Consider the following 15,946-nt stretch of genomic DNA (forward strand, 5'->3'; position numbering starts at 1 on the left):
CATTTGATGTTAGGATAACCAGTCTATAATTCCCTGCTTTTCTCCTCCCTCCTTTTTTAAATAGGGGGGTTACATTTGACACCCTCCAATCTGACGGGACTGTTCTAGAATCTAAAGAATTTTGGAAGATGACAACCAACGCATCCACTATTTCCACGGCCAACTCCTTTAGTGCCCTGGGATGTGGATTATCAGGCCCTGGAGATTTTGTCGGCTTTCAGTCCCATTCATTTCTCCAGCACTATTTTTTTTTAGTAATACTAATTTCCTTAAATTCCTCCTTCTCACTAGACCTTTTGTTCTCTAGTATTTCTGGGAAGTTATTTATGTCTTCTTCCATGAAGGTGGAACTAAAGTAGTTGTTTAATTGCTCTGCCATATCCTTGTTCTCTATTATAAATTCAACTGTTTTGGACTGTAAGGGACCCACATTTGTCTTCACCAATCTTTTTCTTCTTACATACTTATAGAAGCTTTTACAGTCCTCTTTATGTTCCTTGCATGTGTACTCTCATACTCTATTTTTCCCCTCTTAATCTTACTCTTGGGCCTCCTTTGCTGAATTCTAAACTGCTCCCAATCGTCAGGCTTGCTACATTTTCTAGCAACTTTGTGACTCCTCTTTGGATCTAATACTATCCTTAATTTATTTTGTTAGTCATGGTTGGGCCACTTTTCCTGTTGTGTTTTTGCACCAGAAAGGAATATATAACTATTGCAATGCATATCTTCATTCCTTAAATATTAGCCATTGCCTAACCGCAACCATGTGGTTGACTCTTAACAGCCCTCTGAAATGGTCTAACAAGCCACTCAGTTCAAACAAATGTTGGCCTTGTCAACAATGCCCACATCCCAAGAAAGAATTTAAAAAATCATGCCCTTCAATTAAATGGTTGGCCATCTCTTGCTGATTAGGTCTAACCACGAAAAATGTTTACTCAGGGAGGTAGCAGTGGCTACATGCCCTTTCTGGAGCTCTATCTGAATAGAATTCATTGGCTTCAGGATAGCAGTAACACAAGAAAAATTAATTCAGTTACTACAGACATTAGAAATAATATGGTCAGTAAAGAAACAGCAAATACTTCCAATAATGAGCCTGAACATGTAATGAGTGACTTTGTTGTCAGCTTGCAAGTTACGCGGTCAGTCTTGAATGTGGAAAGATTCCGTACAATCAGCTGGCCATTCTCTAATTATCACATGAAAAATATAAGGTAGGAGAATGAAAGATTAGATAAAAACCCACACATTGAACAATCTACTTATAAATCTCACCCTCTCACTTTTCCGCTCTTCCAATTTGGGCACAGTAGGTGCGGAATTTGATGGACTGGAAGTTACTGACGTACTCGCCGGTCCGCTCATTGTGTCCCCATTCAAGTTGGCTGCATTAACATTTGGAGGAGTAATTGCTACAGCGGCGGAAGTGAGTGAAATGGTTGGTCTAGCACCAGAAGCTCCAGAGGATTGATAGACGTGTTGCGGTGAGGTTATTGGCTGTGGTCGCACCACAGTGGCCGGGATACGGGTGGGAGGACTTTGCGTTCTTAGTGGTGGTACAGTTGCTGTAGGACGTTCAAGCGCTTGAACAGCAGGATGGACTGAAAAAATAAAATGGGAGAGATAGCAAAAGACAGATAAGTCTGAGCACCCTTTCGATCAGATTATTCAGGATGTTGCTTCCTCAGATTATTCTCACATGATAGTGGCCATGTTAATCCTACCACTGCACACAGCTTCTCAATAAAACAGCTTCTCAAAACACAGAAAGCAAAATGGAAGACGGTACACAATATACTGCAGACTCCCACTGGGTGTTTCCTACACAATAAATTCCTGATTCAAAGCAAGGCTGCCTGTGATCATATGAGACGCAACATTAAATGCTTAAATTGCGATATTCCCTGGAAACCTTTCCCATACTTGGACAATAGAAAAAAATTTATCTTAAAACAAAGGTTTTCAAAATTTTTTAGTTAAATATATTTGGTCTTATAATACCATCCAACCCTAAAAAAGATTGACTCATAAAATGCAGCACAATGTGGCTTTACAGCTACGGCTGGGAAACATGGGTATTAATGAGGATATCTGAAATGTTGCACTCGAGTCTTACTTTTCATGAAGGCAAGAGTAGAAGATGACAAGGACATCACATCAAAACAGCATTCATAATTCAGATTTAAAGAGTAAAAGAAACAATCAAACGGAAAGAAAAGGGCTGTTGCTCCCACGAGCAAACAAAGCTGGTTTGCTCCATACATCTCCTTCTCCATTTTCATCTAGAGCTCTCCAGTGCTGTGCCATAGCCTGGAGCTAGGAGCAGTATCAAAGACCCAGGTAGACTATGTTACTATTCATCCTCTCCTTCTATTCACTTTTTATAAAAACATATAAACAATATTATGTAACAATATACAAGTTGAATAGCAATCACCTGATACATACAAGGTATCTTTTTTCCTTCTAGAATTGTAAATCATACAAGAAAGATTTTTTTCATAAGTTAAAATAAGTTACACTAGAAGGAAAAAACTCTGAATTATTTTCCTTTGTCAAAACATAAAATAAGACCTGAATTTTAAGTTTGACATAGGGCACCATTACATTGGTAGTTCCTTCACTTCATATCCTTGAGTTGTCTGGAGGCAGAGTCCCCATGCAACAGAAAATGATTCATCTGTCAGTATCAGTCAGTGGGATTTATTACAAATGGATGGAATCACATAATTCAATCTCCAAAACATTGGTTACAAATTCCCAAATTTCTATGTAATTAAATCAAGATATGCTAGAAACATGCAACTAGTCAGACAGCTTCTGGAAAAAGGAAAGACTTGTATCATAAACATGACACGAAGTTGCAAATTGCTTTGAACTGTATCATCATGTCACTTGCTTTGAGATAAAAAAACAAGGTTCTCTTCAATCAAAAAAAAATGCCAAATACTTTCCTCACAAAGTTGAAGTTGCTAAATTAAGTAATGCAGTGATTCAGGAGCACCCATGCTGCTCCTTCGTTGCGCCCTGAGGTATCATCTATTCATGCTCTCAAAACGGACACTGACTCCTCTATAAAGTCCTTCTTTTAAAAGTAAAGTTTAGAAAAATTGTGGCATTGTGATATTGATATTATATTGTGACACTAAATGCTACCCAAAGCTTTCAACTCACATTTAAAGTGCACTTATTGAATTTCAAAATTTCAAATTTCAAAACCCTGAGGCTGAGAGCTGTGAGATACACAACTGTCCATATGACAAGCTTGTCCAGGTTTATCCTCTGGAGGGCATTGGCTTTGGGTTATCCCAGGGAAAGCTGTCTCAGGTATCGCTTACTAGTTGGTCACGCTGTGGTAAAGGTAGAAGTTTACCTTTCTGAGGATTTGAGGAAAAACTGCTTTATCCAGAATGTGGTTAGAATGTGGAACTCTCTACACACATGAAGCAGTTGAGCTGAATAACATAGATGCATTTAAGGGGAAGCTAGGTAAGCATATGAAAGGTGGGAGGAAGCTAATGTGGAACATAAACACCAGCAACAATCTGTTGGGTAGAGTTTCCTGTTTCTGTACTGTTTACGCGATGAATGGATGAAATTGATTACTACAAGTATAACAAGCAGTATAAAATTTAGCCTATGCAGTGGAAAGAGGTATTAGCTTGGAAGAGAGCTTTAACGATGTGCATTACTTACCCATCTGCATTGCACTGCGGGCTTGGTTGACAGTTTGCTGCCCTGAGTAACGCAAGCAGTTGTTGATCTGCGGACTGGACGTGTGAAGCTGTGGCTGAACAGAGGAGATGGCAACAGGAGGAATGGGTCTCACGCCATTATTCACAAGACTGTTTGCAGAATGGCCCGATGGGGAGCTTCCTTTTATGGTTTGGACAGCACCTCCTGGCACTGCGTTTTTTGACTGAGCCACACCGAAAGGAGCCCTAAAACAAAACAGATACCACACGGTATTGAATTGTTGCCTACACTACTGTCTTTACTTCTTTACTCAAATGACAAAGTTTATAGAAAAAGAGTTGTCCTATATTTACTCCTGATATCATCACTGCTTCCTTGAGACAGTCGAGTTTGGCCCGAGAGTTTCTGTGATCTGCTCGTGCACCCACCTGGAGACAGGAGTCACATAATTTCCAGGAAAGACACCAGACATTCCAGTTCTCAGTGAAGTGCCTTTGAACCATCCATCCTGACATTTCTCAATGACACGATACATCTCTCCTTTCCGCAGCTCCAGCTCATCTGCTTTCTGTGGCTTGTAGGCGTACATGGCCATATATCTAGAGTTATAAAATGAGTCATATGGAAAGTTAAAATGCACAACCTCCAATCAGCTTGCTGCATTCGTCTGTAAATCTCGCTGTACATTAATAACGAATGCTATTTCTGTGACCAGCTATTATGGGTACGCTGCTGTGGGCCAAATACCAGGCTGTTACTGCAGCTGGTTCTCCCACTCCAGTGGCAGAATTCATCCAACGGAGTAAGTGAGATTTCAGGGAATTCTCAAGCCTCCAAATGTGGGGCATGCAGAATTGTTATATCATAAACTCTGTTTCTGGAGAAAAATTAATAATTGGTTAAAGGAGAAGTGCTTTTCTCATGATTATTCCAGAAGTGTAAGAAGCTGAACTAAAAAATATGTAATATCCTTCCAAAAATCCCTCAGGAAGAAAACTGCTGTTCATTGAAGATTACATGTGTTAGCGGGGGTTTCAATGCACTTCCAACAAAGTTATAGCAACAGGGGGGAACCAACTCTGAGCAAATTCCTGGCAAAGCTGCAATAAATGTCTTGCAACACGCATATCTTTGCAAGAGCTTCAAGTTGTGCAGCAACAACTTTCATTTATATAGCGCCAACGACATCGTAAAATATCCCAAAGTACTTAATAGGATCATCTAACAATATTTTATACTGAATCACACAGAGGTATTGGACAGATCAAAGAGGTAGGTTTAAAGAAGCATCTTAAAGGAAGAGAGAGAGAGGTGGAGATGGCAGAAAGGTTTGAGGAAGAATGCCATAAATCAGAGACAAAAGCAAAATACTGTGGATGCAGGAAGTCTGAAATAGAAGCAGAAAAATCAGAAATATTCAGCAGATCAGGCAGCGCCTGTGGAGAGAGGAACAGAATTAATGGCTGGGATTTTCTGAATTTTCCATCCTGCCCGCGATGGGGGCCAATGTTTCAGATCTGTGACCCTTCATCAGAACTGGGAAGTGAGAAATGTAATAAGTTTTGAGCAAGTGAAAGGGGTAAGGGTAAGAGAAAGGACAAAAGGAAAGCTCTCAGATAGGGTGGAGAGCAGGAGAGGTAAAATGACAAAAGAGTTTATGGTGCAAGGCCAAAGGGAGTAGTGTTGGGTTAAGTAAAAAAAAGATATGTCTAGAGAAGGTATGAATGGCAGGATCATGAATAGATGCTGTCTAAAAGCAGAGGGAAGGCAAAAAGGAACAAGAGAGAAAGAAAAACAAAAGAAATAAAATGGGGTAGAGGTTATGTTCTAAAATTGTTGAACTCCCTGTTGAGTTCAGATGTGCCCAGTAGAAAGATGAGATGCTGTTCCTTAAGATTGCTTTGAGCTTTATTGGAACAATGTAGGAAGCTGATGATAGGATGGTCAGAGTGGGAGCAAGGCGGAATATTAAAATGACAGGTGACTGGAAACTCAGGGCACCCTGTCTGTGTTTGGTTTCCTCCTTGTACAGGAGACCACATCATGAGCAGTGAGTTCAGTCTATTAAATTGAAAGAAGTACAAGTAAATCTCTGTTTCAGCTGGATAGAGTGTTTGCGAACTTGGGAGGTGAGAAGGAAGGAGATAAAAGGACAGGCGTTGCATCTTTTGTGCTTTCATAGGTAGGTGCTGTGAGAAGGGGAGAGGGTGTTGGGGCTGATTGAGGAGTGGTTATCACAGAGGGAATGATCCTTTCAGAATGCTGAATGAGGAGGAAAAGATGTGTTTGGTGGTGGAATCATACTGGAGATGGCAGAAATTGTGGGGGATGATCCATTGAATTTGGAGTCTGGTGGAGTGGAAGGTAAAGGTGGAGGTGATGAAGAGTGCTAGACTCCATGGATTTTCTGTATATGAGCTAATCTGACACTAATGTGTAGATCTTAACTTTCATTAGTAGCTGGAAAGACAGGTCAGCTCCCTGTTATATACCCCACCCAACCTTCCGATTACAGGCAAATGAGCTGCTACTGCTAGTGCTTTATTTGGCAGTAAAAGAGAAAAATCTACCTCCTTAAAATTTTAAATAACATAAAGCTGGTTGCCACATCACAGAAGAGATATGATGACATTTGGTTTTCGTTGGAGGCAGATTGGCAGAGGGGAGAAAGAGAAAGGGTTGGACATTTGATTGGAAAGGTTGGGAGCAGGAGGACATGGCAAAAGGAGGCAGCAAAAGGACAAAAACACACAGGTGCTGTGAACAGAAGCAGCACAGGAATGAAGGTTCTCAGCCTTTATTAATTAACCGCTCTTTGCACATTTCAACAAAGGGTTTCCTCACATTATGGAAGCCATGTTTTTGGCTAAGACAGAATTTAAACTATGGACAGAATTTTATGCTCGGTGTGCGGGCGCATGCCCGACACGCCCGAGCATAAAATGAAGTGTGATGGCATCGGGTGTGTGTCCCGAATTTATCGTGCACCCGTGCGATATTTCGTTCAGCTGGCTGCGCCGGAGGCGGCTGCGCACACGCCGATAATTAAAAGGCCTATCAAGGCCATTACCAAACTAATTAAATTCAAATTTACACTGCCCGTCCAACCTAACGGTTGATGGGCAGGCGAAAAGGCCAAGCAGCCTTTACATTTTTTAGGAAACCTCATCCATGAGCAGGATGAGGTTTCCTAAAGCAAATAAACGTTAAATAACTTTATTTTGGATTTAAAAACATGCCCCATCTCATGCAACAGAGTCACATGAGGGGACATGCTTTTTAAAATTTTTACTGTCTTTATTAATTTTTTAAAAAGTGCTTCAATCTCCCTGAGGCAGCTCCGTGCCTCAGGGAGATTGAAGCGCTTTTTCGTGTGCATGCCCGAATTCCGCACCAGGCCCGCTCTCCCTCTTCCCCCCGCCTGCACAGGCTGCGCTGAGCGCTGCTGCTCGCGATCCACGCAGAGTGAGCCTTAATTGGCCCACCCACGTGAAATCGCTGTGCGGAGCCGATCGCAGGCAGTGGTCGGCTTCCCGACTGCCCCGGCTGAGCCCGCCCGACGAGGGAAAAATTCTGGCCTATGTGTTTTCTACACTTTTACTTTGATACTGTATAGACCAAAGCCCTTTGCCTTTCAAGAACACAGCTCCTACACTGCAGTGCCAAGTGGCAAGAGTGAAATAGCTGATGGGTCAGATCATCATGACCATTGCAAATGGACATAGCTACTTCATGCCTGGGAGTCTTAAGACCCTTCAGCTCTCCATGTGGAGGTAGTGAAGTTATTGTCATTCAACCACACAAATAACTGGGAGCAAAAATGAAGTTTCTAAATCGTTTTTTAAAATAAGCTGTGCATGTTAAACTTTGTTCCAACAACTTCTCCAGCATTTGAGGACTCTGTCCAGCTGGATGATGCTGAAATCCCTTTACAGCCAAAACAGAGAATAGTGAGAGGGTCTGAGTCACTCTTGCTTGTAGCAGCTATGTTCTTTTTTCAAGTCATTGTGGGCTCGTTGCTGTTAAAAACATCTGCAATGTAAACATGACAATTCTAACAGCAGGAAGACAACGAGGTGAAACTAAAGAACAACTTTGTGAAGCAAGTCTGTAGAGTTACAGTCCCACAGTTTATCTCTCAGCAGTTTTAATGTTCTAGGGCATAACCCCATTGTGTGTTTGGAAAGAAGTTGTACCTTTACAGCATTATGACTGACTGGCTACCGATAATTTAACAACTACAATTTGCCCAATTTGACATTTCAGTCCTGTGTCAGCAATGGCTTAGTCACAGCATTCTTGCCTCTGAGTCAGAAGGTTGTGTGTTCAAGTCTCACTCCAGGACTTGAGCACAAAAATGTGGCTTGACACTCCAGTGCAGCAGTGAGGGAGTGGTGCACTGTTGGAGGTGCTGCTTTTTGGATAAGACATTAAATTGATGCCCAGGCCCCCTCTGCCCTCTCAGGTGAATGTAAAAGACCCCTTGACACAATCTCAAAGAAGAGCAGGGGAGTTATCCTTGATGTCGAGGCCAATACTGGTCCCTGGAGCATCATGCAAAAGCAGATTGTCTAATCATTGTCACATTGCAGTTCTTGGGATTTGTCAATGCACAAATTTGGCTGCTGCATTTTTTATCTTATAACGTGACTACACTTCAGAAAAAGTACTTAATTGGCTGAGAAGTGTTTTAAATGTCTTTAAGGAATATCAGCATGATATCACTAAAAGGGAAATGTGTCATGTAATCCAGTCTTAGTTTCACTTTTGCTTTGAGCAGAGCACACACACATCTCTGATGCCTTCAAGTTTTATACCTGTGCATAACTGTTCTCATGTACCTCGTCTCAATAAATGAACCCACAACATGTTTACCCAAGCCCTTATGAGCGATTGGTGCTTTGTGTCTTGTACAGTAAATAAGCCCAAGGTATTATAATAACATGACAAAGTGCTTTAGGAAGTCCCGAGGTCATGAAAGGCACTGTAAAAATGCAAGTTTTTCTTTTTCTCTGGGAAAAGGTTATGTGGCTCACTGCAGGCACAAGTCTGATTCCTAAAATTTCACCTAGTTCCAATGCTGATTCCTATTTCTTTATGCAAATTGACAGCCGACTTTGCCACCGAAACAACAGTTACTGCATTTCAAAGGAATTAATTGGCTGTGAAATGTATTGAGGCATCTTGAGCATGTAAAAGTCATTATATAAATCCAATTTTTTTTAGGCATAAGAATTTCATTCCAACATTCTGGATTAGAACAGAAGCAGATTTGATGTCGACTTAATTTGCATCAACGATCCTTAACCTTAGCTATGGGTACTCATTAAAATCTATGTCAACAAAGATATCGAACTGAATGATCTTTTATATAGCTTTTGTTTTAGTAGTTAGACAACGGTAAGAGTTAGGAGGGCTAACCAACATGATATTAAACTACAACTACTCTTAGCCACAACATATTCCACTAAACTTGATCAATGTCAGAAAGACAAAGATTTATAGAGTACCAGTTTATGCATTTTAGCTATTGCCCTGAGGGTTCTGTAATCTGACTTTTTATTGGCAGTGACTTTCATTGACATGTACTGTGAAATCAGAATCATTTACAAAGTCCCTCTGGAGATGCTTAGTTCAAAGTGTTTTTGTATGATTCAACATGTAACATAAATGGAGTGAAACCCAATTGTGCTAGGTTGGCCTGCAGAAACTGAATTGTTTGATAATTAGGCAGAGCACATGTGTTATATGCTGATATAGTAAGCTGTTGTGAAATAAGATTACATTTTTTCCCTCATATATTAATCTTTAACATAATCCCCTACTGATTTTTTTGCTTGAAAAAGAAGTTCCAATCTGTCCCTGAGCCTACTTCAGGTTCTGTCCTTATGTGCAACAGAATTTGTTGTGCTATCTGTTCAGAGTTCCTACTCTATCAGAAGGTATGAGGATCGAAGAGCTGCTTCCACAGGTACCCACTGCAAAGGGCAGCAGGACTGACAATTCATCCAGCTCTTGGATGCACAAAAGCACTGCCGTTCAGTGCTTACCCTACTCTGGGATCAGATCACCCCCTCCAGGCCTGAGCTGCTGGCTGGCTCTCCCACAATGGGTAGGCTGCAGCAAAGCACCTATTCGGTCTCTCCGGCTTGCCGACTATGTTCAAGTAAGATATGAATCTGAAAGTGGTTTAAGCCTCCCAATGCTAGCTTTGCTCACATTTGGGTCAGAAGTTGATGACTCCACCAGAAGCTCCTCATACATTGTTACTTACGAAGCTGCAGGAGAAAGCTTTTCTGTCTGTACTGTTTCCTTTCTGGGTAACTCCTTACCCTCCTCAGTTTCCTTTGATGAGGCAGTATCCTTCCCAGCTCCAATGTCAACTTGTCTTCCACACCAACTGCTTGCATTTATATGTCCACCTTTACCATAGTAAAACTCCCAAGGTGCTTCACAGGAGTGCTATCAAACTAAAGTGACACCAAGATGTTAGGACAGGGGCCAAAGAAGGCGGTTCGAAGGAGCATCTTAGGGGAGAGAAGAGTTGCGGAAAGGTTTAGCGAAGGGATTTGAGAGCTTAGGACCCAGACATCTGAAGCCATGTCTGTTAATAGTGGAGCAATTAAAATCAGGGTTCTGCAAGAGGCCAGAATTGGAGGAACACAGAGGGTTATAGATAAAGGCAAAATACTGTAGATGCTGGAAATCTGAAACAAAAACAAAAAATGCTGGAAAAATTCAGCAAGTCTGACAGCATCTGTGGAGTGAAAGACAGAGTTAACATTTCAAGTCTGTATGACTCTTCTTCAGAGGGCTGTAGAACTGGAGGAGTTTACAGAGATAGGGACGGGCAAAGCCCTGGAGGGAACTGAAAATAATTTTAATTTACAGTTATTGCCCAAAGGGAGCCAATGTAGGTCAGTGAGCATGAGGTGATAGGTGAAAGGGCTTTGGTGTGAGTTAAGATACAGGCAGCAGAGTATCAGATGAGTTCACATTTATGGTAAGTGGAAGATGGGATGCTGGCAAGGAGTGCATTGGAATAGTCAAGTCTAGAGGAAACAAAAACATGGATGAGGGTTTTAGCAGCACAAAAGAAGATGGTTGTGGTTGTTGGAGGCCAATCATCTCAGCCCGAGGACATCGCTGCAGGGGTTCCTCAGGGTAGTGTCCTAGGCCCAACCATCTTCAGCTGCTTCATCAATGACCTTCCCTCCATCAAAAGGCAGGAGTCAGGATGTTTGCTATGACTGCACAATATTAAGTTCCGACTCCTCAGATAATGAAGCTGTCAGTGCTTGCATGCAGAAAGACTTGGATAAGACAGATTTTTAATCAGTAAGGGAATCAAGGGTTATGGGGAAAAGGCAGGAAAGTGGAGTTGAGGATTATCAGGTCAGTCATGATCTCACTGAATGGCAGAGCAGACTTGATGGGTCGAATGGCCGACCTCTGCTCCTACATCTTATGGTCTTATTCAGGCTTGGGCTGAAAAGAGGCATGGAACATTTGCACCACAAGTGCCAGACAATGGCCATCTCCAATAAGTAAGAAGAGAGAACCTAGCCATCTCCCCTTTAACATTCAAAAGCATTACCATTACTGAATCCCCCACTATCAACATCCTGGGGACTACCATTGACCAGAAACTGAACTGGACCTGCCACATAAATACTCTGGCTACAAGAGCAGGTCAGAGGCTGGGAATTCTGCAGCAAGTAACCCATCTCCTGACTCCCCAAAGCCTGTCCACCATCTACAAGATGCAAGTCAGGAGTGTGATGGAATACTCTCCAATTATCTGGATGAATGCAGCTCCAATGATATTTAAGAAGTTCAACACCTTCCAGGACAAAGCAGCCCATTTGATTAGCACCCCATCCATCACCTTAAACCACCAGTGCACAGTGACAGCAGTATGTACCATCTACAAGATGCCCTTTAAGTGATGTGGAAGACTGCTTGAAATCACTCCTAACCAGAACCCATAGCTTCTGTCCTAAGGTAATGAAAAAACTGAAATCCACTCATTTGAAACAACAGCACCACTCTAACTTCTCAATATAATGACACCCATTCTCACGTCACTAAAGTTCAAATTTGGCAGCATAATTACGCATCTGCCAGCAATTCTTTACAGGCCCTTTGGCCTAACTGTTACAATTTGGACAAATGCTGTCCGGCTTAACAAGGGTGGGAGGGTTACTGAGAAAATAGGTGGATGACCTCTATTGGTCCTTATCTGCGTGTTTTATCCCACCTGATCATACGTTACGTCCGTGCATTGCAGTCTTGCAATCGGGAGAGCGAAACCCAATCCCAAGTCAGTGTCACAGGCGCACGCCACTCTCATGCAAATTTTTGTGTGCACAATATCCAGACCACTGTGCTTTAATCAGAATGATCACTTACATATTGAGTGGTAGTTGTGTCTTTGATGCTGTTCCCTGATCCCCTATGGTAGCTCCTGGTCTAGGTCCCACTGCACCAGCAGCTGCGTTAGCATTAAGAGATGAAGCCTATGAAAAATAAAAGACAAGGTGGATTTAGTACCAAAATCAGTGATGAGGCAGCTCTTCCAAATCTTTATTATTCTGAGCTACTTCAACAACAACTTAAATTTATTTTTAACATAATGAAACCTTTAACATAATGAAACATCCCAAGGCACTTCGCAGGAGCATTATAAAACAAAGTATATCACCAAGCCACATGAGGATATATTAAGTCAACTGACCAAAAGCTTGGTCAAAGAAGTAGGTTTTAAGAAGTGTCTTAAAGGACGAAAACAAGGTAGAGAGGCAGAGAGGTGTAGGGAGGGAATTCTAGAATTTGGGGCCTAGGCAACTGAATGGTTGAGTAATTAAAATTGGAAATGCACAGGAGGAGCACAGATATCGCTGAGGGTTTTGGTTTGGCAGAGATTACAAGGATAGGGAGAAGTGTGGCCATGGAGCGATTTGAAAACAAGGATGAGAATTTTAAAATCAAAATGTTGCTTGACCAGGAACCATTGTAGGTCAGTGAACACAGGTGTGATGGGGAATGGGACTTGCTGTGAGTTAAGACAAGGTCAGCAGAGTTTTGGATAACTTCAAGTTCACAGAGGGTAGAATGTGGGAGACCAGCCAGGAACAGGTTGTAATAGTTGAGTCTAGAGCTAACAAAGGCATGGATGAGGATTTCAGCGCCTAAGAGCTGAGACAGGGGTGAAATCGAGCAATATTATAGACCTGGAAAAAGGCAGTCTTAGTGATGGCACGAATATATGGACAGAAGCTCATCTCAGGATCAAATGTGGCACCAAGGTTGTGAACAAACTGGAACAATAACTTCAGTCTTTCTAATATTTAATTGGAATTTAAAGTTGATGAACTGCAGATTGACAATTAAAAGGGCTGAATAGTCCATTTAAAGCTACAGTGTCGATTTAATGTTACTTTTACCCATACACTGTATGGGGACTACTCAAGATGTCAGAGTTATATGTTGGGAGATTGTGGCTGTGCTTCCTATTTTGCAAATGCAGTCGGTGAGACTCCTGCTAGTTGCACAAGCTCAGAAATTCAGGGGCAGAAATTTGACAAGGCCCGTCATTGTGCGAGCAGGTTGCAATGAGCAATTACCCTGCACCTGATCTTGTTGAGGCAGAAATAGTTCACTGACCTCACATGAGTGGTCAAGGTCAGCGAATGTATCATCAACTGTCACTGACATCTCCTACCCACTACACGACTACCCTCTGGATAATCACAGCCCTGTTGCTCGCCAATTAGCAATCAGGACTCATGCCTGACACTCTGGTGCTTCACCTCTCCCCTCTCAAACTTACCAATGTTGCCAGTCTCATGCCCACCTCTTGCTATTCAAATATGGCAGGCACATCACCCAAAAAGGTCACAGCGCACTCACTGACATTCGTCCTTCTCTCTTCCAGGACAATGTGGCACATTACCACAGGGAGCAGCAAAGAACTGATGGGAGACAGGCATGCATGCATCTCTAGAGCCCTTTTGAGGAGAGGTTGCTCTGTATGATGGGGCCGGCTGTTGCAACTGGTGTTGCTGAGGTGGCAGAATGACGGTATATTCCTGCCTTATTCTGCTTTTCAAACCTCACTTCACTGTCACCCTGTTATCTAGCATGAAGTAAAAGCTGCAGATGGCATGACCATGGAATTCTTGGGTTTCCACTCCACCCCATCTCTCACCCACCCGCTGCCTTCTGCATTTATGCTTTTAGATAGCTATAATTTTCCTGCTGGCCAGCCCCCACTGCAACCTCACCATGAGCAACAGATGTCTGATAAAGAGGCACCATCACTTAGTCTGACAGTCACAGCCATCAGCTCAGATACTAGCACTGCATGTACCTTAGATAGTAGTGTAGAGTTGGTGTCAGCACATGGTAAGTTACTGGGCATAAATGGGCGGCAGCGAGGCCAGGGGGAAAGGATAGCACGTGTGCCAATTCCCCAGAAGGCAAGGTCTGCTGCAGAGAAATCAAGATATCGATGGGGTGGTGTACAGGAAAATGCTGATGGGCATGCACACAAAGATACTTGGTGCATTAGCAGGCCTGCCATTGAGCCTTTTGTCAAGGAGCATGGAAGAGTCTGGCTTCAACAAGGCTCAGTGCATCGTGCTAAGCTTGGAGTCCATCCTTTTTGCCGTGGAAATGATGGCCAACTCCAGTTGCATTGGAGACAGTTCAAAGGAGGTTTACTAGCTTGATACCTAGAACAAGTAGGTTGTCTTCTGAGGAAAGGTTGGACAGACTGGAGTTTAGAAGAGAGAGGGGTGATTTGATTGAAGTATCCTGAATGGCCTTGACAAGGTGGACGTCAAAAAGGTGTTTTCTTTTGTGGGTGAGTCCAGAACTAGGGGGCACTGTTTTAAAATTAGGGGGTGCCCTTTTAGGATAGAGATGAGGAGAATTTTTTTCTCTCAGAGGGCTGTGCGACTTTGGAACTCTCTGTCTCAGAAGGTGGTGGAGTCAGGGATCATTGAATATTTTTAAGGCAGAGGTAGATAGATTCTTATTAGGCAAGGGAATCAAAGGTTATCTGGGTTAGATGGGAATGTGGAGATCGAAACAAAAGAAGATCAGCCATGATCTTATCGAATGGAGGAGCAGGCTTGAGGGGCCGTATGGTCTACTCCTGTTCCTATTTCTTATGTTCTTACGTTCAGACTCAGCCTTGATGCAGCATCCAGTGGCTGGTGTCTCAGCTTCTGTTGCAACACAGGATGAAGCACCCTACTCTCACTGCTGCAGTGGAAGCTTAGACTGAGGTCATGAGATCTAAGTTCGTTGCCATGAAGGCTCAGACTGCTGCTGTCCTGGCTGCGGCTACCAATGCTCCAAGAGGCTTTCAGGCTCTCACAGCAGTCCAGCAATCTGTCCTCTGGCTGACCACTAGGATTGCTGAGGTGCTGCCCATGGCTGCCTGGTGCACAAACCTGCCTTCCTTCTCACAGGGTGACTGCCTTCATGCTCCCACCACTGCCACCCCACCAGTACCTCTGATGCTGCTGTTCAGCCATCCAATCCAGATACCACAACCCATGCTGAGGTACTGCAATCTAAAGCCGGGCCCTCAAGGCCCAGAGCTGCGTGAGGTCAGCCAGTTAGGCCATCTGCAGCCTCCCCACTGAAAGTCTGCTGCCACTGGGATGGTACTGTGTAGGAGCATTAGGTTAGGCAAAGGCACCCACAAGACAGACACTATAAAGTTATTACAGATGCTTTTTTGATAGCTTTTATTTCAGGATTTTGATCAAGGGGATACTGTGATAGCATGTAGAAGAAGGATGGAAAGCTGGAGAATTGTGGAGCAGTGGTGATGCGGAAATGAAATTTTAGGGGAACAGGAGACTGAGTAATGCTCACAGACAGTCCTTCCATAGTGAACGGGTCCTAGATGCTGAATTTTGCAGTCTCAGCTTTTTAGAGTCTGCTAAACATAAGGTTTTCCATGTAAGCTAAGGCTGCTTCTCTGGTTATCTGTTAAAATTAAGTTTTAATCTACTGCGACATGAATTGGGCCACTCTGAGGCCTATTGCAAAAGATCTGAGATTAGCTATTTTGCTGAGAAATATTTGTTTATTTGAAAAATAAAATGGGAGATATGCAAATAAAATGCAAATATGAAGATGAGATAGAAGCAGAAATGAAAACAAAAATTGATGGAAATATTCAGTGAGTCAGGCAGAATCTGTGGAAAGATATTTCAGATCAGGA

The 15,946-nt window shown here is 42.7% G+C and overlaps 1 protein-coding gene across 2 annotated transcripts in view; it reads right to left on the bottom strand.

Moving 5' to 3' along the window:
- LOC144682810 (E3 ubiquitin-protein ligase SH3RF3-like) overlaps nucleotides 1–15,946 on the bottom strand; it is a 411,417-nt gene that overhangs the window by 52,615 nt on the left and 342,856 nt on the right. For both annotated transcript variants that reach the window (XM_078545553.1, XM_078545551.1), the window contains exons 5-8: nucleotides 12,115–12,221; nucleotides 4,131–4,301; nucleotides 3,703–3,947; nucleotides 1,282–1,607 (exon numbers count right to left, since the gene is read on the bottom strand). In XM_078545553.1, coding sequence (XP_078401679.1) covers nucleotides 1,282–1,607; nucleotides 3,703–3,947; nucleotides 4,131–4,301; nucleotides 12,115–12,221 — 849 coding nt within the window. The remainder of the gene's footprint in view (nucleotides 1–1,281; nucleotides 1,608–3,702; nucleotides 3,948–4,130; nucleotides 4,302–12,114; nucleotides 12,222–15,946) is intronic.

Source organism: Cetorhinus maximus, chromosome 7 (assembly GCF_964194155.1).
Source record: "Cetorhinus maximus chromosome 7, sCetMax3.hap1.1, whole genome shotgun sequence".
Taxonomy (NCBI): domain Eukaryota; kingdom Metazoa; phylum Chordata; class Chondrichthyes; order Lamniformes; family Cetorhinidae; genus Cetorhinus; species Cetorhinus maximus.